Source organism: Lepus europaeus, chromosome 10 (assembly GCF_033115175.1).
Source record: "Lepus europaeus isolate LE1 chromosome 10, mLepTim1.pri, whole genome shotgun sequence".
Classification (NCBI taxonomy): Eukaryota; Metazoa; Chordata; class Mammalia; order Lagomorpha; family Leporidae; genus Lepus; species Lepus europaeus.
The window spans coordinates 66,431,058-66,454,817 of record NC_084836.1 but is presented as its reverse complement, the minus strand read 5'-3'; the positions used below and the strand labels follow the sequence as shown (position 1 = coordinate 66,454,817).

At 45.4% G+C, this 23,760-nt stretch overlaps 1 protein-coding gene across 4 annotated transcripts in view; it reads right to left on the bottom strand.

The window, feature by feature from the left end:
* Positions 1–23,760, bottom strand: part of CBX5 (chromobox 5) — a 35,092-nt gene that overhangs the window by 6,711 nt on the left and 4,621 nt on the right. For 2 of the 4 annotated variants that reach the window (XM_062203548.1, XM_062203545.1), the window contains exons 2-3: positions 9,075–9,253; positions 769–955 (exon numbers count right to left, since the gene is read on the bottom strand). In XM_062203548.1, coding sequence (XP_062059532.1) covers positions 769–955; positions 9,075–9,211 — 324 coding nt within the window. In that variant the 5' untranslated portion in view covers positions 9,212–9,253. Of the gene's footprint in view, positions 1–768; positions 956–9,074; positions 9,254–10,771; positions 10,927–11,007; positions 11,096–23,760 lie in introns of those variants that run through there. The other 2 variants (XM_062203547.1, XM_062203546.1) reach the window with 2 other exon arrangements.

Sequence of the window (23,760 nt, the reverse complement as noted above, 5' to 3'; positions counted from 1 at the left end):
GGTTGAAAGTAAGTGCCATTCTTGAAAGAAAAGAAAAAATGGCAGACATTTCAAAGCTCTTTTCCCTTCTTCAAAAATTCACCAAAGATCCGGCCGGCGCCGTGGCTCAACAGGCTAATCCTCCACCTTGCGGCGCCGGCACACCGGGTTCTAGTCCCGGTCGGGGCACCGATCCTGTCCCGGTTGCCCCTCTTCCAGGCCAGCTCTCTGCTGTGGCTAGGGAGTGCAGTGGAGGATGGCCCAAGTCCTTGGGTCCTGCACCCCATGGGAGACCAGGAGAAGCACCTGGCTCCTGCCATCGGAACAGCGCGGTGCGCCGGCCGCAGCGCGCTACCGCGGCGGCCATTGGAGGGTGAACCAACGGCAAAAGGAAGACCTTTCTCTCTGTCTCTCTCTCTCACTGTCCACTCTGCCTGTCAAAAAAAAAAAAAAAAAAAAAATTCACCAAAGATCCTCCTAAGATAACTAAGACATCTGTTTATGGAGAAGGCAGAGAGTAGTTTTAAGTTTTACTTAGATGTGATTTTCCCACCTTAAAACTATTCAGTAGTCACAAATTGTGTTTCTCACTCAGCCAGGAGGGGGCACTGTGGCTAACCAACACACCTCCTGGAAGCTCTTTTGTTCAACAATTCAACAATTTAGCTTGTGGGTCATAGTCCATGATTTGAATAGAAATAGGGCGGTTTTCTCTCTCTCTCCCTTCCTCCCTCTCCCCTTCTCACAGCAAAATAATAGTTTGTGAAGAAAAAGGGAAAGGAAGCTTACCTCTCTCTTTTTTTTGGATTTGATATCATCAGCGCTGTTGGAGAAATTGGATTTCCTCTTGGTGCTTTCTGACTTCTCCCTGGGTTTATTGTTCTCACCCTCTTTCATCTTCTTGTATTTTTTCATAAACTCAGAAATTAGCTCAGGGCAATCCAAGTTTTTCTCAGGTTCCCAAGTATTATGCTCCCTGGGCAAGAAAGACGGGGAAAAAGAAAACAAGGGCATAAAAAAATCCAATGCCTTCAGAGAGGCCATGTAGCACAAAGGACAGACACTCTATCCTAAATTTCTAGATGAGAGCAATGAAGAAAATATGTCCACGTGGACACTGGTACACAATTGTTTACAGCAGTATTTTAACAGTCAAAACCAGAAAACAATTCACATGTCTATCAACCGGTGAGTGGATAAACGAAATATGGTATATTCATATAATGGAATACTATTCAGCAACAACAACAAAACACAAAATACTAATATAATACATGCCACAACTTGGAAGAACCTCAAAAACATGCTGAGTGAAAGAAACGAGGCCCAAGAGAGTGTATATATGAAAAGCCTAGGAGAGACCAATTGAGAGACAGAAAGCAGATTGGTGGTTGCCTGGGGCCATGGCCTCAGTAACGCTCTATGAATGTGGAGACGGCTGCACAGCTCTAAAAAGGTATGGAAAATCACAGAACTATAGTTTCCATGAACGAATTTTACAGTGAATACATTATATTTCAGTGAAGCCATTAAAAAAAAACCCAACTTTCGCTCACGGAGTGGTTTCCATACATTATCATCTGTGCAACAGCTAAAGAGAGGACAGCCTGATACCTCGCGCACCCTCACTATCCACTGTCTCCAAGGTTACTCATATTTTGAAAAAATGCCAATGAGTGATTGTAACCAGTTATTTAGAAGGCAGTATGGTCTTAAATCATTACAATAACGGTGAACCAGAAGATGACTAAGAATCCAAGTGCTCTGGACTCAAGTCTGTAATCAGCTAGTGGTCAACATATATCGTTATGTTGACAAAGCTGAGCAATCGCATCTAACTAACTCTGGTTCAAGGGAGTGCTGTTCTGAGAATAACTGGTATTCTCAAAGTTCTCCTTTATATTCCCGGCATAGATTTTAGGAAACCAAAACTAACAACACTATGAGTTTATGAAGTCAAACCAAGAAATGTACCCACGTGGGAAAAACTGGACCAGGTTTCTCCTTTCCCCTTAGTCAGTGGCAAAGGTTCTTCTAGCTGTATTTTAAGGATTTATTTCTATTAAGACACATCTATAAATATATTATAGTTTCTGTAAATCCCTAATTGACTTGGGGACAACTCTTTAACTTTATGCTCTAATCCTATCTCATAAGATGTTTTATTATTTTTATCTTTTAAATTTAAGCAAGGAATCTTTTTGTCTTAAAGATCTTCTATTTCAAAAGCAGAATTACATATTGAGAGAACTTCCATCTGATGGTGTACTTCCAAAGTGGCCTCAATAGCTGGGGCTGGGCCAAGCCAAAGCCAGGAGCCTGAACTCCATCTGGGTCTTACAACATGGATGGCAGAGGCCCAAGCACTTGGGCCATCCCCCACTGCCTTCCCAGGCGCATCAGCAGTGAGCAGGATGGGAAGTGGAGCAGCCGGGACAAGAACCGGCATCCACATGGGATGCCGGTGTGCTGTGACTTCCGACAGCCCACACACGAGGAGTCTTTAGATGGGAATAGTTTTTAACACACACCAGCCAAATAACCTGACTCAAACAGGGAGAAGAATGATGAGAAAATCTCACCTATTTACTTTAGACCTAAACAACTTCCTGCCAAGAGTGCCAGATTCAGACAAAATTAATTTCTAAATCACCTGAGCTAATATTGGAAGAACATCCCCTTTATATTTCCCCACACAGTAACTTTCCCCTAAGCCCTCGAACTGTACAGTTCACTATCCCAGAAGAAATTAACGCACCAAGTCAAGAAACAGGCCCTATTCTAACACAGGAAGTAGGCCTGAGGGCAGGGGCTGGGGAAGAATCCCTGCTGATGGGAAGACAGCAGTCCTAAACAGGGGTTATCCTTTTTCCTACCATTTTGATACTGCTGTTTCTACCTCAATACCTCAACTACTTTTCTTTCTTTCTTTTTTTTTTTTTTTTTGTTTTTTGACAGGCAGAATGGATAGTGAGAGAGAGAGACAGAGAGAAAGGTCTTCCTTTTTGCCGTTGGTTCACCCTCCAATGGCCACTGCGGTCGGCGCATCGTGCTGATCCGAAGCCAGGAGCCAGGTGCTTATCCTGGTCTCCCATGGGGTGCAGGGCCCAAGCACTTGGGCCATCCTCCACTGCCTTCCCGGGCCATAGCAGAGAGCTGGCCTGGAAGAGGGGCAACTGGGATAGAATCCGGCACCCCGACCGGGACTAGAACCCGGTGTGCCGGCGCCGCAAGGTGGAGGATTAGCCTGTTAAGCCACGGCGCCAGCCTACTTCAACTACTTTTCACCCCAAATACAGTATAGTATAATTAAGAGCTTGGGTTTTAGGGCCAAAGACACTGGATCTTGGATGACTGTTGCACCATCTTCATGTTACATTATCTTCAATAAATAATTTAGCTTATTTCCTCCTCTGTAAAGCGGCAGAATCTGACCACTGACCAGCGCATCCTGTAGCCACCCCCCTCCCCCGATCTGAGGTCCCACTTTTGTGCTCTCAGCTACTGTGGTCTGAAAATATTAAAGGGAAATCCCAGAAATAAGCAACTTCTAAGTTCTAATTTGCGCACCCTTCTGAGTAGCGTGATGAAATCTCGCACGGCCTGGCTCCACCTGGGCTGTAACGTGAGTCGTTCCTTCATCCAGCCTACCCTCATCCCCCTGCCCATTAGTCCCTTGGAAGCAGCCCCAGTCAGACAGATGGTGAAAACTGCAGTGCTCGCATTCAAGTGACCCTTGTGTAGCAGCCCAACACTGTGTCACAGTGCCCACATCATCACAAAGTAAGAGTTCTGGGGCTGGCATTGTGGCACGGCAGGGAAAGCCACCACCTCTGATGACAGCAGCCCATGTGGGTACTGGTTCATGTCCCGGCTGCTCCACTTCTGATCCAGCTCTCTGCTGTGGCCTGGGAAAGCAGTGGAAGATGGCCCAAGTCCTTGGGCCCCTGCACCCTCGTGGGAGACCTGCAGAAAGCTCCTTGCTCCTGGCTTTGGCCTGGCCCAGCCCTGGCTATTGCAGTCATCTGGGAGTGAACCAGTGGATGCAAGATCTTTCTTTCTCTGTCTCTCCCTCTCTCTTAACTCTTTCAAAGAAATACATCAATCTTCAAAAAAAAAAAAAAAAAAGTAAGATATTTTGAGAGACTACATTCATAGAACTTTCATTATAGTATAATAGCTGCTGTATTCTACCGTTAGTTATTAGAGGTTAATCCTTACTAGGTCTAATTTATAAATTAAACGTTATCACAGGTAGGTATGCACAGGACAAACAGGATACTCAGGGATCAGTACCATGCACGGTCTCAGGCATCCACCTCAGCTTGGAGCAGATAAGGGAGCATTGTGTGGAGGGTGTCCACTTGCAGACAAGGCTAAGACAGCAAAATCTGGCCCAGTCTTTCATGAACCCAGGGCAATCACGAAATCATGACAAATGCTCCATCTGTCTACCACAGATGCTTCCCTCTCTGACCTATCATGGGGTACCAGAGCACCTCAATGGCAGGGAGACAGTTTCAAGTACCTTTCAAGCATCTGAGTATTTCTAGCGGTGAGTCAATGGGCCCACCAGATCCCCTCAACATCTTGAGGTGGCTACTTGAGTTCCTATCTCGCAGTGCTCTGGGTCTCTCAAGCTCAGGGGTTCTTGTATCTGGGGAAAGGATGACAGCATTCCTCCTGAGAAATGCAGACAGCATCTTCTGACTGCTGTGCCGCCCAGGGCCACACTGGGGCTGGGAGAAATGCCAAGTATCTCACGACGCATGAATTGTCCCACCCAAAACACCAACAGGCTCCAGATGAGAAATCTGAATCTGGGTACTAAAATAACCTGCAGTATGTTCCACAGACTCCCGACTCACATCTTTATCCAAAAGTAAAGGCAAAACATTGACGCTTGCAGTACACATAGATCCTACCTTTATTTTTTTTTTTAATATTTATTTATTTATTTGAAAGTCAGAGTTACACAAAGAGAGGAGAGGTAGAGAGAGAGAGGTCTTCCATCTGCTGGTTCACTCCCCAGTTGGCTGAAACGGCGGGAGCTGCGTCAATTCAAAGCAAGGAGCCAGGAGCTTCTCCCAGGTCTTTGCATGTGGATGCAAGGGCCCAAGGACTTGCGCCATCTTCTACTGCTTTCCCAGGCCACAGCAGAGAGCTGGATCGGAAGAGGAGCAGCCAGGACTCAAATAGGCACCTACATGGGATGCCAGCACTTAGGAGGTGGCTTTACCTGCTACGCTACAGTGCCCGCCCCAGTCCTTCCCTTTAAAGCTGTGATATTCAGTATGGTAACCACTACATGTGACTACTGAGCAACTGAAACGTGGCTAGTCTGAACTGAAACGCACTACAAAACATAAAATATACCCTAGACTTTGAAGAACTAGCACACACACCCACCCCCCACACACACAAATGGAAAACACCTCATTTGCATACTAATGTTCAAGTAGTATTTTTTGATCTATTAATTAAATATGTCATTAAAATGAATTTCAGGGGCCAGCGCTAATGTGTAGCAGGTAAAGCCACTGTCTTCAGTACTGGCATCCCATGTTGGCGCTGGTTTGAGTCCCAGTTGCTCCACTTCCAATCCAGCTCTCTGCTATGGCCTGGGAAAGCAGTAGAGGATGGCCCAAATCCTTCGGCCCCTGCACCTGCATGGGAGACCCAGAAGAAGCTCCTGGCTTCAGACAGGGTCAGCTCCAACAGACAGCAGACCTCTTTTTGCCTCTGCCTCTCTGTAACTGCCTTTCAAATAAAATAAATCTTTTTTTAAAAAATAAAAATGAGTTTCAGGGGCCAGCATTGTGGCCCAGCACGTTAAACAGACACCTGCAATGCTGGCATTTCATATCAAGCATGGTTTGAGTCCCAGCTGCTCTGCTTCTGATCCAGTTTCCTGCAAATGCTCCTGGTAAAGCAGACAAGACGGCCCAAATGCTTGAGTCCCTATCACCCACATAGGAGACCTGGATGGACAGGCTCCTGGCTTCTGTGTGATCCAGCCAGGACTGTGGCAATTTGGATGGTGAACCAGTGGATGGAAGCTCTCTCTGTAACTCTGCCTTTCAAACAAATAGATCAATCTTTAAAATAAATAAACAAGGGGTCAGGACTATGGCATAGAAGATTAATCCTCCACCTGCAGTGTTGGCACCCTATACGGGTTCAGGTTCAAGTCCCAGCTCGTCCACTTCCGATCCAACTCCCTGCTAATGCGCCTGGGAAAGCAACAGAAGACACGTGGGAAACCAGGAAGCTCCTGGCTTCAGCCTGGCCCAGCCCCGGCCATTGCAGCCATTTGGGGAGTGAACCAGAGGATGGAAAATCTCTCTGGCTCTCTCTCTCTCCCTGGCTCTCCTTCTCCGTAACTCTGACTTTCAAATAAATAAAAATCAATCGAATAAATAAATAAAATTAATTCCACATTTATGGGGCCGGCACCATGGCTCACTTGGCTAATCTTCCTCCTGCGGTGCCGGCATCCCATATGGGCACCGGGTTCTAGTCCCGGTTGCTCCTCTTCCAGGCCAGCTCTCTGCTGTGGCCCGGGAGGGCAGTGGAGGATGGCCCAAGTGCTTGGGCCCTGCACCCGCATGGGAGACCAGGAGGAAGCACCTGGCTCCTGGCTTCGGATCAGCGTAGCTCCGGCCGTAGCGGCCATTTAGGGGGTGAACCAACGGAAGGAAGACCTTTCTTTCTGTCTCTTCCTCTCACTGTCTATAACTCTACCTGTCAAATAAATAAATAAAAATTAATTCCACATTTAATGCGACCACTAGAAAATTTAAAATTATGATTTGTACTTCTATTGGACAGCACCGAACCCAATTCCTATCAGTTCATTGGAGTTCTGTGAAATCTTTTTTTTTAATTTAAAGATTTAATTTATTTGATAGGCAGAGTTACAGAGAGGAAAAGACACACAGAGAGAATTTCCATCTGGGGGTTCACTTCCCAGATGGCTGCAACAGACAGGGCTGGACCAGACAGACTGAAGCTAGGAGCCAGGAATTCCTTCTAGATCTTTCACACAGGTGCAGGGGCCCAAGCACCTGGGAGGGCCATCTTCCACTGCTTTCCCAGTACATTAGCGGGGAGCTGGAACAGAAGTGGCATAGCTGAGATTCATACCAGCATCAGCAGCCATATGAGATGCTGGAGTTGCAGGCAGAAGCTTAACCTGCTCCATCACAACACCTGCACTGAAATCTTTACTAGGCATCCTGGGAAGATACCATCAGAAATTGAGATAGGGGGCTAGCATTGTGGCACAATAGGTTAAGCCATTGCCTGCAACTCTGGATCCCATATGGGTGCCAGTTTGAGCCCCGCTGCTCCACTTCCAATCCAGCTCCCAGCTAATATGCCTGGAAAAGCACTGGAGGATGGCCCAAGTGCCTGGGCCCCTGCACTTCCGTGGGAGGCCTGCAGGAACCTCCTGGCTCCTGCCTGGCCCAGTCCTGGCCATCACAGCCATCTTGGAAGTAAACCAGCAGATGAAGTGCTCTCTCTCTCATTTTCTTTCTCTGTAATTCTGCCTTTCAAATGAAGTAAATCTTTTAAAGAAAGAAAGGAATTGAGGCAGAGTGCCTAATAATTACATGGCCTTACCTATTTTTAAATTCTTTTTTTTTTTTTAAATTTATTTGACAGGTAGAGTTATAGACAGTGAGAGAGAGAGAGACAGAGAGAAAGGTCTTCCTTCCGTTGGTTCACCCCCCAAATAGCCGCAATGGCAGGAGCTGTGCCGATCCAAAGCCAAGAGCCAGATGCCTCCTCCTGGTTTCCCATGTGGGTGCAGGGGCCGAAGCACCTGGGCCATCCTCCATTGCCCTCCCGAGCCACAGCAGAGAGCTGGACTGGAAGAGGAGCAACTGGGACAGAATCCGGCGCCCATATGGGATGCCGGTGCCACAGGTGGAGGAATAACCTAGTGCGCCACGGCACCAGCCCAGCCTTACCTATTTTACCTTCAAGCTAGTTATCTATGCTTTGATATGTGGCTCATTCTATTTATTCCAAAGGAAAGAATAATTTACTTTAGCATTTCAGCATAAAGCCAGCTACCGCCTGATAAACTCTAGTTACCACTTCAGTATCATCCTGAAAATTCATTAACTTCCTTGAGGAAACCTCAGATTACAGACATGTTACTGACAGGGTAAGATGCCACTTGACTCGCCGGCATGAGGCTCCCTCCCTACTCCAGCTTCCCGCTAATGCACACTTTGGAAAGCAGCAGGTGACGTCTAAGCTGGGTCCCTGTCACCTACATGGGTAACCTGGATTGAGTTCCCAGCTCCTGGCTTTGGCCTTGCCTGGCCCAGCCCTGCAGGCAGTGGGGAGCAAATGAAGGAAATGAAGACCTCTTTGATTCCTTGCCTTTCAAATAAATTAAGTAAAAATATTAAATATAGAAACTAGGTGGTGTGTGTTTGTTCACTCCAAATTTTCTTCACCTCATCTCTGTGTCTAAAATCTTTAACAATAAAATGTTGGCCTCAGATTTAAGTCTCACACTGAAATGAACACTCATTAGGACTGGGTGGCTTCGTCCTGGGACACCTCAGAGATCCAGTTCGGCAGAAACATGGGCTATGGAACCGACTTTTTTTTTTCTTTGCTTAAATGTACAGATTTAAGCTTACTTTACCGCCAAAAATGTTAATAACAGTTTACACTGACACCAAGCCTATGTTAGGCCCTGTGCATACATCTATCAGCCCTATGACAAGTACTATTTCTCTTTTTCCTCTGAGGAGGAAAAAAAAAAAAAAAGATTAAGGAAATTAACTACCATCATCCATCTCATTTCACTAGTGGTGGAGCAAGAATCCGAGCTCAGGCAAACTGGCTGGTTGGTCTGTGCACTGAGCCAAGGCCTTATCCTGCCTCTTACAAGGAGAGTCAGTAGAATATCAGCTCTACGGGGAGGGGTCTGTTTAGCCTGTGTTGCGTCTTCTAACTCAGGAAAGGTGTGCAGATGGGAGAAAGAAAAGACACGGACAGCGGTGGCTCACGGGCAGTGAATCAAGGCATTCAGCCCTGCAGAGCCCTAGATGCTAAGCATTAGTACTTACTCGGAAAAGCCTTTCCACTTCAGGAGGTACTCCACTTGCCCCTTCACCACGCGCCTATCTAGCACCTTCTCCACCACGTATTCCTCTTCATCCTCCGAAGAAGAGCTGTCAGCCGTCCGCTTGGTTTTCTTTCCCATGTCGCACGCTCTCCCACCTGAAAGACTAAGGCCACCGCGTTCCTGCAGAGAGGGCGACAAGGTGGTTAGAACCCGCACGCGCAGTTCTGGGTCTCAGCCTCTTGGTGATGGGGTGGGGGGGTCTAACACAAAATTGCCACATACTCTTCTCGTGCGTCTTCAATCATTCTACAGATGGGCCCTAAGAATTCACTTTAAAAATGGGTTAATCTTCGCTTCCCCAACTACCACCTTCTTTTCAGCTAAAGAGATCAAAATTATTAGTGCAGCTGCTCGACTCCTCTCATTTGAGATTCTAAAAGACTGGGCTGCTTTTGTAACTATTTCACAAACCGGGAACTCCAGAGGAAATGTGGAAAACCTTCAGTTAGAGGAACTGCGACAGAATGAAAACCTCTCCCTCCCAGGTGAATAAGGCTCTTTATGAAAGTGAAAAAACAAAAGCTTCCAAAATGCAACTCTTCCCTGTCCCAGCCCCTGAGCGTCTCAGGGCCGCACAAGCGAGGCCTGCCCAGGCACCGCCGCCACATTTTCAGGGACTCGGTACATTTCCCTTAGACAAACCGAGCTTGTCTCTCAGAGCATCCATCAGCTCACAAAAGCAAGGCTGACATCTCCAACACACTAAGCCTCCTTTCTAGCGAGCTCAAGGCAGGAAGAAAAAAAAAATGAGTCCCCAAATTCAAAATGAGTTTACTAGAACGGTTCAATAATCCCCAAGGCTCAGCTAAGGCAAACAGTTAAGGAGGCACCTCTCCTCTTAACTGAAGTTGACTCTGAGCCAAAGGAAGAGGAGGAGGAAGAGGGAGTCTGGCCCCAGACTCAGCATCAACATGAAGCCTCCAGGAAGCACAGAGGAACCATTCATAGGCCCAAGGAGAGCTGGAGCAGGCAACACAAATGGAAATTGAGTTAAGCTCAGAAATATGCACATCAGGGGGTGCTCAACAGAGAATCCAGTTTTTAAAATTCCCACGTTGTTGTTACCATGATCATTTTTAAGAATTCTTCCTTAACCATGCTAAATGGTGCCTACAGTCTGGATCATATGAGTAGCAGGAACTGTTTGCTTAGCTGAACTCCATTTTTATTTTGCTGTAATCTTTAAAGATGTTACTCAGCACTCTCTTAAATATTTCCATCTTGACCACTCCCGGGAATAAGGAGGGCCACTACTAATCTCAGAATTATGTTTGAGTAACATAAGAAGTTGCATTTATCCATTCACTTGGAATCAGCAAAACTTAAGAAATTATTACAAAAATAAAGAATATATAGTTGGAAACCCTATCTCGAACTTACTAGCAATGGGTATGCCCACCTAAAAACCTACTTATATCCATTACTGCCCTACAGTAAAACCAAGTTTTCACTAAAATACTTTATTCTGAAGAGGGAGTAGCAGGAGAATGTAGGTAGGAGGTTTTATGAATTTAGAAGACGGTCCTAAACTCCAAGAAAATCTATCTGACTTGGTTTTTTAAAAATACAAACAGCCTCCGACCTCACCAGGAACAGGAAATGTCGTTTCCAGGGAGAGCACCCCCCACGCCCACTCACCTTGCAATTTCCGGGAGCTGAGCAGTGTAGGTCAGAGCGCTGGGGTTAAACCCGGCCCATGTCAGATGCATGCAGTTAAACACTGGCTATGGCCTCCCCTGCCTCACCAGAAAAAAACAAGGATTTACATATGTGTTCCTCAGTTTGAGGGAGGGATGGGGAAAATTTCCTTTTGTACCTTCATGCAGAAGAGGAACCCCAAAGGCAGATGAATGGGGGTTCCCTCTTTTACCTACCGGATCGCCCCAGTTCTTTCTTTCCCTCTGGGCTAACAGGAGGGGCCTCCCCTCCCAGGTCTGGGGCTTGGCGGGCTGGCAGCTCCCCCGCCCCCACCCAGCTGCCTGGGCGCCACTGCGCAGCTGTCCCAGTCCGTTGCCATGGCAACTGGCAGCCCTACCAGACTAAGGGGGAGAGGCAAATGGAAAAGTTAAAAGGCTTAACTTTCCCTTTCAGCGAAGACTGGGTGGAGAAGTTCGAAGGTAGCTCCCTTGGTCTCAAGTCTAAGGCATTCAGAACTCAAGGGAATTGATTCTTGAGTTTTAAATCCAAAACCTGTGCTTATTCGAGGAGCACTGTGAATTAATCAATAGCATTTTAAGATCATCTAACAAGATTACAGCTCAACTAGCAGGAGGGGAGGAGAGAGGCTGGGTCTCTCTACAACAGAATCAGTACAAACCACCCACCCCCTAATCCAGCCCGCCCCAAGCACTTTGGACAAGGCCTTTTCTACCATCTGTCACTGAACAGTTAATTAAAATTGCTTGGGGGAAAAATTACAGGAAAGGGGGGAGGGGGAGTATTTTAAAGATACAACCTTCCTTCTTTGGAAGGATTATTAGGTAGAAAGAGAATCCAGAAGCACTGCCCCCAGAAACCTTTCAACTGACATTCCCTGAATACAAGACAAAAGCGAAACAGCAGATCGCCCAGACCACGACTGCTAAATTGAAAGCAGTTCTCATTAGTTGTAATGTTGTTGTGTTACGAACCAGGTTTCTTCATGGCTGCCCATCTGATACATTAATATACAGCTCTCCATATCAACAATCCCTAAATGCTTGAGAAGAGGACTGGGATAAGGCAGACAAACTCAAGAGACAAAGTCCACATATCTTGCTTTCTCCCAGCCTAATAAACCTCTCAGAGACTCTGCCGGACAGACATGGAACCCTGGAGCTGGGGTTGCCGCTGTAGGAGAGTAGGGAAAAAGGACCGTCAAAAGCAAAGAACCCAACTGACACAAAAAGAGAAAATGGTGACTATTTTGGCTGTCAAACAAAAGACACATAGGGTGTAAAAGCAAAATAGAAAAAAAAAATTTTTTTTAATTATGGGAGATTTACTCAAATCTGAAAGGACTCACCAGGAAGGAAATCTGAGTAAAAAATGCTTTATAACCTTAATGATATCTCTTTAATGTAACCAAGGATCTGAAAACAATGGCAAAAAGAAAAAAATAAAATAAAAGCAGGGTCCAGACTCTGTAATTATTTTGCCATGTGTGATCTTGGGTAAATACATTTTTCGTCTACTCGCAGCATCGTTAAAGTGGGACAAGCATGCACTCCTTCAAGAGTGAATCTATGTTCAAAACCAAAGAGCCGTTACAGCCCCTAGAAGGGAAGCTTCTGCAGAAACACACAGAGCTGAAGACAACAGAAGGCAGGCTGTGGCCTCCCGGATTCCTAAACCAGTCCCCTGCTCACACACAGGAACTCCCGGCTCAACGTGTTGGTGCACAGACAGAGGAGGAACCATGCTAACTGGGGTGCTGGAAAATTGGTAAATGCAGAACGAGGTAGGTATGTCCTCTCCCAAGGGTAAAATACTTATTTTCATTCCTTCCAACTCGGAAAAGCCTTTAGTGCTAATTCCATGAAGGGATGGGTAAGGGATAGGAAAGAATGACAGCAACACTAACATTTTGGCAAAACCTTTCAGGAGAAGAAAAGTGAATTCAACAAGGAAAGGGCCAAAAAATATTCTGTTGTCTACGGCTGCCCCTAAAAACATCAGGACAAAGATTCACATCCATTCCCGGCTTCCTACCCTTAAACTGCAGAAAGGACACACACGCCGAGGTCCTTTTCTCTTCGGGAAATGGGTTTTGTAGCAGCTGACAAATCGAATTGGGCCTGATGCCAGGAGTCAAGAGTCCACCCATAATATTCTTTAAAGAATGGCATGCAATTGTCTTGTAAATCTCCAGGACAGTCACAGATCAGAAGCTGGCAAGGATGACGACATAGTTCTGATGGAATGTGTCTTATCTTAACCTTGAAGTTACAGATCTGCTCAGGAGCAGCAGTAAGAAATGAGAAATGCACTCAGACATCGGAGGGGGCATAATTCTCTTTTAGACAGTGCGACCCAGTGTATGAGGGTCAAATGAAACACAAAGCCAGACGGACAATTTAAGGGCTAGAGCCAGAACCAGATAAAGCATCTAGACTGGTGGTTCACGCTGAGCTGGGGTGGGGGGAACGATCCTGCATGAGAAGTGAGACATGGATGGCAGGATGATGGAGTGATTAGGCGGCAGAATGCTGATACCACGACAGGAAGAGAGGATGAGCCTCTGTGTGTAACCTTATCCTTGTGGAAATCTCCATGGCAAACCGAGTGCAGCTTCTCCAGTTTCCAGAGTGATTCAAGCAGAAGCGCTCTCAGCCCTCTCCAATACAGGCCTGCGTGCTCTGGTAAAGGTATCAACACTACCGATACATTGTAGCAACCAAAGTCCAGGAGGACAGGGCAACAGCAGGCCCGGGCAACCCTTCCTTACCAGCCATGCAAGGCAAATTTCCCTTACAGGAATCCTGGGGGGGGGGAACGACGACACAGAAACTAGGGATCTGCTGAGGAAGGCTTGGAAAACCATCAAAGAACTTTGTGGCCACGCACAGAACCACATGAATCTTGAAAAAAAAAAAAAAAAAAAGAGGTGAGCGGGTGAAGCAGAAAGAAGAGGGAAAAGAATTCCACACATTATAAGAGAAAAAAAGTTTAGAAACTGTAGGTCCTCAGCAATTTCAGCGAGGTCATTATAAGACAGCCGGGGTGGGGTGATCAGAGGACCACGACGCAAGGGCCTGCCCTCAGAAGCACACCACCACCCTTGGGGGCCCTGGCGCCATCGGCTGCGCTGTCTGGGCTCTGCTCTAGTCCCTCCAGCCGTTACTTTTCAATGCCAGCTGCCCTGGTGGCTCCTCTTAGTTCTTGGTGTAGTACATTTTAATCATTACTTTTGCACAAAAGAACATATAATTCTAGATCTTTCTCCAAGCTTTCTTTTTATTGTTGTGCATTGCCTCACTGAACTACCCACCAAACTATTTGGAGGTGGCAATCAAACCAAATGTCAAGGTATATAGTCAATGACCTCTCTCCTCATTTTACAGTTTAACACAAACTCCATGAAGTAGGTAAAATCTTCCAAAAAGAAAGCCAAGGCTAAACAGCAGGGGCATATATAAAGTTTCCTATCACATCACAGATTAATATGCCACTGAGGAGTGGCTTCAGTTGCCCCATGCGCCCCTAAGGGCTTTTGAGGAAAGAGTAGTTTAGGGGAACATTTCATTGTCAGACACAGCACAGGCTTCCAGCAAATAGCAGAGATGAAAACAAGCCACATTTATAGAACCAACCATTTTAATCTGCTCTACGTCCTTTGCTCTTTATGGACCTGGAAGCACCAATGGTTTTAGGAATGTAACACACACAGCATAAACCCAGAATACCCTCTATAAAGATGTTTTCTTGCACTGGATTTATGATTTCCAAAGTATTAGCCATGTGGCATTTTCACAAAAAAACAGCGGAGAGATGCACATTACAGCTGTCCTAGCTGTCTCAGGTTTTGTTAAATGGGCTGATAACTATCACTCCACCTCCAGCAAAAGTCCATGAGCACCCAATTCAAGAGGAGTTAAAAGCTTTTTAAATGTCTATTTAAGAGACTGGATTAGGAGAGGGTTGAGGGGGAAGATTAACTGTGGTCGTTAACACCCCTATCATTAACAAGCCACATATAGACAACACAAACCTTATTAATAGACAGGAGTGTGGAGAGAGGAAATGCTCTCTTTGGCCAGCACAGCCCCACTTCATAATCCTTTAGACATGATGTGAAGGCGCTGCTTCAACTAGCCACAGAACCCTTCCGCAGCAAAAAATAAAAATAAAAAACTGAAAGCCTGTTTGCTGATTATCCAAGCCTCCTGCTACAGTGAGCAAAAGGGAGTATAGGACCTCTTTCTTGTTCTTTCACATTAAAACACATACATTATACATGGAGATAAAGGCTGCCTTATAAATTCCATTTTTCAGTATAGCCCCCAAGCTCTCACCACCATCATACAGATGAAAATGGACTGTGGGCCTCAATTCTCAGAATTGCTTCAAGTTCTGTCTGGTAAACTTTTTTTTTTTTTTTTTCTAAAGAAAAAGAAAGATTTATTTGACAGAATGACAGACAGGGAGATCTTCCATCTGCTGGTTCACTCCCCAAATAGCTGCAATGGCCAGGGTTGGTACAGGCCAAAGCTAGGAGCTTGAAACTCCATGTTGTTTCCCACGTGGGTGGCAGGACCCAAGTACTTGGGCCATCCCTTGCTGCCTTCCCAGGTGCATTAGCAGGGAGCTGGATCAGATGCAGAACAGCCGAGACCTGAGTCAACACTCCCACATGGGATTCCAGTGCTTAACTCCCAGCACTACAACACCGACCCAGAAGTTTTAACCATTTATTTTTATTTACATGAAAGACAGAGAGACAAAGCCACAGAGGTATCTCTTCCATCCACTGGTTCACTCCCCAAACGCTTACAATAGCCAGGGCTGGCTGGCCAGTCCAAAGCCAAGAGCCTAGTATTCAATCCAGGTCTCCCAGGTGGCAGGGGCCCAAGCACTTGAGCCATCACCTGACCTGCTGTCTCCCAGTGTTTACATTAGCAGGAAGCTGGAACTGGAAAGAGACAACATTTGAACCCAGGCACTCCAATATGGGATGCAGCCACAAATGACATCTTTTTTTTTTTTTTTAATATTTAAAAAAAAAATTTTTTTGACAGGCAGAGTGAACAGTGAGAGAGACAGAGAGAAAGGTCTTCCTTTGCCGTTGGTTCACCCTGCAATGGCCACTGCAGTCAGCGCGCTGCAGCCAGCGCGCTGCAGCCAGCGCACCGCACTGATCCGAAGCCAGGAGCCAGGTGCTTCTCCTGGTCTCCCTTGCGGGTGCAGGGCCCAAGCACTTGGGCCATCCTCCACTGCCTTCCCGGGCCATAGCAGAGAGCTGGCCTGGAAGAGGGGCAACCGGGATAGAATCCGGCGCCCCAACCAGGTCTAAAACCCGGTGTGCCGGCACCGCAAGGCAGAGGATTAGCCTGTTAAGCCACGGCGCCAGCCACACAAATGACATCTTAACCACTATGTCAGACGTCCACCGTTAAAATGGTATATTTAGCAGTAGCTTACAGATTCTTAACAGCTCACAATGATTTGACATGGGATTTCCTCCCCCACTTCCCCTTTAATTAAAATCTATTAAATAGAAATTTTTCAATTGTCAGTCTCCTTTAAATTTATTTAGGGCACATCTAAACCCAACTCCTGGTCAAGAGGTTGGATATCCAACTGTTCCAAGATTTTTGAGAAAGTAGAACTTGGCACCACTCTGGAAAAATGTCTTCCAGATGGTGGTTACCAACAACTCTACCTGTGGAATGCCCTGAGCTCCTCTCAAGGCACCACATGCTCAGGTGAGTGTTGCGGCCGATTGGGGAGTGAACCAGCGGAGGGAAGACCTTTCTCTCTCTCTCTCTGCTTCTCCTTCTCTCTCTGTGTAACTCTGCCTTTCAAATAAATAAATAAATCTTAAAAAAAAGAAAAATGGGTAATAGCAATATCTGAGTGGATTACCACGAATCTTAGATTAAACACCACTTTGGCAGATCATGCTTGCAAAACACGGAAGAGTGAAAAGAGAAGTGAAATGATCACCACCAAATAAAATTACAACCCTAATGCGCTGTGTCTAAAAGCAGCCTCGGGGAGACGTTTGGGCTGGTGGTGAAGATGCTGTTTGGTACGCCCACATCACACGCTGTGGTGCTCTGCGTCTGAGCCTGGCTTCCTGCTAACGTGTACCCTGGGAGGCAGCAGGTGTTGGCTTAAGTGGTGAGTCTCTGCCACCCACTGGGAGAGCTAGATTGAGCTCCAGGCTTTGGCCTGGCCCAGTCCTGGCCACTGCAGGCATCTGAAGGGTGAACCAGTCATGAGGACTCTCTCTGCCTTGCGTTTCTCAAGTCAACAAGTTTTTAAAGTTCAGCCATCACATGTAGAGCCAGTGCTTCACCTAGTATCATGCAGCCTGCACATTTTGGACATCAGCAGCTTAAGGGTTACAAAGGCCTCTTGGGGTCATTCCAACAAATCATCTGCTTTAAGGAAGAGCGGACACCAAGCCAGATAATCGAGGTTCTCTCAGTCTCAGTTCAGTGAGGACACTGGAGAGACATGAAAATCTGTATAGCCATAAACTAGAATCTCTAAAATATCTCTAATTTAACTGTTGAGAAGAAACTAGAATTTAAATCAATATACTAAAAACTGATTAATACACGCTGACTAGAAAGGAATTTTTTTATAATTGGAGTAAGAAATATCTCAGGCTATAAAAGAGAGCATTCCCTCAACATATGGCATAATTTTCTGCTTTGCCATCACCTTGGTATATTTGCAACATGAATTATATCGAAGTCATAGCCTACAATTTAGATAAATAAAATCAAGCCAGTATTGAATTTTTCCCAACCCATACAAGGGTATCCTTGGCAGCTCCTGGGCTATCTATTATGATCCTGACCAATTTCTCTCTGTGGCAATTTAAAAGCTGTAAAAAAAATACATAATGGGTGATGACAGGAGAAACAAACCCACACCAGAAATTATTGAACCTTGCAGGTCTTTGCAAGTGTCTCTATTGACACTTAAGTGTGAGTTACTATGCCACAATATCATAAAAGTGTACTCTATACTTCAGATATATTGATACTTAAATGCAAAGAAAGGCCACCATCAGATAAATGGCTCAAAGGATGGCCAATCTCAGACCACCCAGCTCTTCAACTCAACATTCTGACGTGTTACTTAAGCCAAGGAAGATTTTTCTATCCTCCTTTCTTCTAGTTTTCCAACTACATTCCCAATTCCACTCCTATGCCAAAAGAACAATTCATACAGTAATTCTGATCCTTGCTCTCAAACTGGTGGGTTGGCTATGGGGTATTTATTGAGGTCCTAGTGTCAAGCATTCCATTAGCACTGAGTCTATTCAGTTATCAACGTAAGGGCTAAGGATATGAAGGTCCTCCCTGGTTAAGTCAGCAGTAGTTTGTGCCTTCTCTGAAGACTGTTACAGAATAGCTTCAAAGAGGGCAACCTGTTCAAACAGTGAAAAGATCAGGACTAAGAATAAATAGATGTGGCACCTATCCCAACTACATCACAGAAAGGTTAAATTGGACAGTTCACATAATCTTTATGGCATTATTTGTGCTAATGATCTCAGATCTACTGTGTGGAAAAGAACTAGAAATCACTTAAAACTAAAATGTAACTAGATATTTAATGTCTGATCATGTATGAAATTAAAAAAAAAAAATGCTGAGGTTAGCACCCCATATGGGCACCAGATCGAGTCCCAACTGCTCCACTTCTAGCCCAGCTCCCTGCTAACACGCCTGGGAAAGCAGTGGAAGATGGCCCAAGTATTTGGGCCCCTGACCCATGTGAAGAAGTTTCTGGCTTTGGCCTGGCCCAGCCCCAGCTGTTGGGCCATCTGATGAGTGAACCAGCAGATGGAAGCTCTTGCACATGCTCTCTCTCCATCTCTGCTTTTCAAATAAAATAAATTTTTTTTTTAAATAATGAAGGCTTTCATTAGTGTTCCCTCTCTGATTTTCTGAAACTTTGTGTAGAACTGGTATTTCTTCCTTAATGGTTTGCTAAAATCTACCAGAAAAAAACACCTGGGCCTGTTCTTTCTAGGATGGCTTTTAGCCACAAATTTCATTTCCTTAACACATGTAAGGTTAGCAGGGTTTTTGTATTTAAGTGAGATTTGGTAGTCTGTCTCAAGGAATTTAGATGATTTCATCTAAGCCATGTGGCATAGTTTCTGTTTTTAAAGTTTATTTCTTTGAAAGCTAGAGTTATGGGCTGCAGTGGGGAGAGAGAGATCAAGAACTTCCATCTACTGATTCACTCCCCCAGACGGCCACAACAGCTGGGACTGGGCCAGGACAAAGCCATGAGCTTCTTCTGGGTCTCCCATGTGGGTGCAGGGGCCCAAACACTTGGGTCATCCTATAATGCTTCCCCATACACATTAGAGAGCTGGATCAGAAGCAGAACAGCTGGCGTTGTGGTGTAGCAGGTAAAGCCACCACTTTACTTATTTATTTTGTATTTTAAGATTTATTAATTTGAAAGGCAGAACTATAGAGAAAGATCTTCCATCCACTGGTTCACTCCCAAAATGGTTGATCCAAAACCAGGACCTAGGAGCAGGAGCCTAAATGCTTGGGCCATCTTTTACTGCTTTCCCAGGCCACAGCAGAAAGGTGGATCGGAAGTGGAGCAGCTGGGACTCGAACTGGCACACATACGGGATACTAGCATTGCAGGCGGCTTAACCGGTTATGTCACAACACCAGCCCCCACAGTATTTATGACCTTTGTAATGTATGCAGGTTCAGAAAGATAGCCCTGATGCCTACTCATGGCAATGTGCAACCATTTTTCTCGATTCGTCAATTTCATTGAACTCTCAGAGGGTAGGCTTTGGATGCAGCAGTTGAGCGGCCGCTTAGGATGCCTGCATCCCACATAAGCATGCCCGGTTCGAGGCCTGGCTCCTCCGCTTCTGATCCAGTTTCCTGCTAATGCACCATGAGAAGCAACTGACGATGGCTCAAGTACCTGGGTCCCTGCCCTCCATATGGGAGACCCAGATAGAGTTCTGGGATCCGGACTTCAGTCTAGTCCAGAAACAGGTGCTGCAGCCACTTGGGGAGTGAACCAGCAGAGAAGACTTCTGTCTGCCTTTCAAGTAAAATTAATTTTTATTTATTTATTTATTTTTTACTTATTTGAGAGGCAGAATTACAGACAGAGGGAGAGATGGAGAGAAAAGTCTTCCATCCACTGGTTCACTTCACAAATGGCCACAATAGCCGGACCTAAGCTAATCCAAAGCCAGGAGCCAGAAGCTTCCTCCAGTCTTCCAGGTGAGTGCAAGGGACCAAGAACTTGGGCCATCTTCTAGTGTTTTCCCAAGCCATAAGCAGAGAGCTGGATGGGAAGAGGAGCAGCCAGGACACGAACTGACACCCATATGGGATGCCAGTGCCACAAGTGGAGGCTTAGCCTACTATGCCACAGTGCAGGTCCCTAAATAAGTAATCTTTCAAAAAAATCTTTTTAAACTAACTTTTTTTCACTGATTTTTGTCTCATTTTTTATATTTCATTAGTTACTATTTTTGTTTATAATTTTCTTCCTTCTGCTTACTTTGGATTTCATTTGCTCTTCTTTTCCTAGGTCCTTAAAACAGGACCGTGTAGCACTGATTTTGCCACTGCTTTTGTACTTAGTATCACCTTCCCTTTAACTTCATCCTTTACAAGTGTTCCGTCTTCATTTGGTTCAAAATATTTTCTGATTTTGTGATTTCCCCTTTAACCAACCAAGTTACTTAGAAGGATACTGTATAGTTTCCAGATACATGGACGCTGTCTAGAGGTTTTTCCATTATTCATTTTTTTCCCTCTGTTACTGATTTCTAACTCAGTTGCACTACAGTCAGAAAACTTACTTCACATGATCAAATCCTTGTGAGTCTGAGGCTTGTTTTATGATCCAGAAGATGGGGGTCAATGTCCCATGTGCACCTGGAAAGCATTGCTGCTGATGGCGTGGACTGTTCTAGAACTGTCATCATCAGATTAGTTGATGGTGTTGTTTAAGTCATCTACTTGTCTAGTAGTTTTATCAATTACTGACAGAGGTATTAAAATTTTTGCATATAACTCTGAGTGTCTATTATTTCATTTGCATCTTTTTTCCTTCATGTATTTTGAAACTTCCCTCATTAGCTATGTAAACACTTAGGACAGTTATTTCCTGTTGATGAACTGATTCCTTTATTAGCTAACCTTTGGGGTGTTAGTTATTTGCCCAAGTTATCTTTTAGGTCTGTTATGGAAAAAGAGCAAGAAAACATTTTGAAAAACACATAGGAAACAGAAGGTAAAATATGTAACAGAGGAAGTTAAAAAAATAACTTTAATGGATTTTCTGAATTATCTGTAAGTTTTATCTATGCTTGTCTCCAGCTACTCATATAAATGAGCTTTGCCTATGTTTTATCAGATCTTCAGACATAATTTATTGTTGTGAAATACTGAACAAATTAGCAGTATGTTAACCTCCCCAACTCCCTGTGAGGTGAGTCTTACTGATTTAGGGAGGAGAAACAAGGCACATGGAGTTCAAGGATTTGCCTCAGAAAGCAAACTTACATTTCCCAGCCTGTTAGCTGACCTCTTTAGCACAGGGCATTTTATTCCGACATAATTATGCCCGCTGGCTCGGACACGAACTTGCTTTATTCTGAGAAACACAGATTACAATCAGAGAAATACTTGAATTCAATTTGGTTCCTCCTCTCCATGGAAGAAATAAATAATGAGTATGTTCTAAAACTTGATCTTGAAACAGTCCTTTCAAGTACACGACCTCAATCTCATGCTTTCTAGTGTCCTTCCTTGCAAGGAAGCACAATGGAACAGGCACTCGGTAAGTTTGGAGATGAAAATCGCATGTGAGATTTTTTTACTCTGTCCGTGACCCAGTTTCAGGAAGAAAAATCTGTCAGTGTTTAATTTGGATGAACTATTATTACTGAAGAGGAAATCCAGACTAAGTCCACAGCCCATGAGGAAGAGAATGAAAGCAGCTCAGCCAGTCCAGTACGCCCTTTGTAGAAAACTTTTCCTTCAAAAAGGTTCAAGCACAGTTAACAAGTACAGGTTTGTTATTCCGTGTTAATGCCCGGAGCAGCTGACAGTCAGCCAACAACTCAGTCTTTGGGCCCTGAAGTCCAAGGCACTGAAGACCACCAGTGACTAGGCTCATCCAAAATATCAGAATATGTTCTGGACCACACTATAAATCACTGGCTTAGAAAAGCTCCTCAAGATGACCTAGTCACTCCCTAAAAGTCTTTGGTCTAGAAGCCTGTGTGCTAACACTTACCCAACTCCTTTCACTTAAGATAAACAAACTAAAGCCCAAAGCCCACAGCAGACTGAGAGCTCACCCAACTTTAAACCATTAGTTAATGGCAGAAGTAGGACTAGAATTCAGGTTTCTGAGTCTTTATTTTTCATTTTCTTAAAAAAAAAAGGGGGGGGGGGCAGCACTGTGACGCAGCGGGTTAACACCCTGGCCTAAAGCGCCAGCATCCCATATGGGTGCCAGTTTGAAACCCGGCTGCTCCACTTCTGATCCAGCTCTCTGCTGTAGCCTGGGAAAGCAGCAGCAGATGACCCAAATCCTTGGGCCCCTGCACCCACATGGGAGACCAGGAGGAAGCTCCTGGCTTCAAATCAGTGCAGCTGTGGCTGTTGTGGCCAATTAGGGAGTGAACCATTGGATGGAAGACCTCTCTCTCTCTCCCTCTGCTTCTCTTCTAAATAAATATATATATATTTTTTTTAAAAAGAACTTTTAAAAATCTTTAAGGAGCTACTGTTGTGGTCTAGCACATTAAACGGGGCTGCTGGCAACACCAGTTTGTGTCCCAGCTGCTCCACTTCTGACCCAGCTCCCTGCTGATGCACCTTGGAAAGCAGCAGAAGATGGCCCAAGTACCTGGGCCACTGTCACCATGTAGGAAACCCGGATGAAGCTCCTGGCTTCAGCCTGGCCCAGCCCCAGCTGTGGCCATTTGGAAGGTAAACCAGCAGATGGAAGATCTGTTTCTGTTACTTTGTCTTTCAAATAAGCAAATAAATGTTTAAAAGAGAATTGAAGCTTATGTGGATTGAGGTTTAGGGAACTGAGGTGTAGTGGTGTGTGAATAGTGGCCCCAAAAAGATCAGCATCGAACCCATCAAATGGGAGAGCATTACTTTACACCAGGTACAGCAAAAGATGGGATTCCAAACATACATGAGGAGAAATCAGTCCCAGATCACCCAAGTGAGCCGTAAGGGAAATCACAGGTGTGCTGCCATGAGCCAGGCAGAGCCAAGACAAGCACGTGAAGGGGAAAACAGAACCAAGAGATGAGGTCAAAAGGCAAGGACGCTGCCCACCACCAGAAGCTACAAGGAACCCGGCACAGACTCCAGAGCCTCCAAGAGGGGCTCAATGCCTTGACTAGAGTCTTCTGCCCTCTAGAACTGCGAGAAGAAACTCTTGGTTGCTTTAAGCCACCGCATGTGTGGTAGTTTGCTACAGCGGCCACAGGGGGTTAACAAGCAGGGGAAATACACGTTGAAAAATCCTAAGTAGGTGTCTTACCCACCAGTAAGACGCCCATGTCCCTCATGGGAGCGTTTGAGTGCCACACGAACACCAGCTCCTCGCTCCAGCTTCCTGAAGCCAGACCCTGGGAGGCAGCAGTGACGCTCAAGGGAGTGAGTGCCTGCCTCCCACTGGGGAGACTTGGATTGAGTTCTTCATGGCTGCCCTTGGCCTGAAGGCCACTGCAAGCATGTGGGATCTGTCACTCAAAAAAATAACACAACGCCCCAGAAACTGGACATACATAACACCACTTAATGGTTAAGAAAAACGCACGCTTGAATAACCCAGGGAAGGCCTGTAACTTTCCATCTCTTGTTTCAAAGGGTAAACAGAGGCAACCACAGGATCTCATAATTGACCCGAATACAACGTGGCGCACCTGAGGA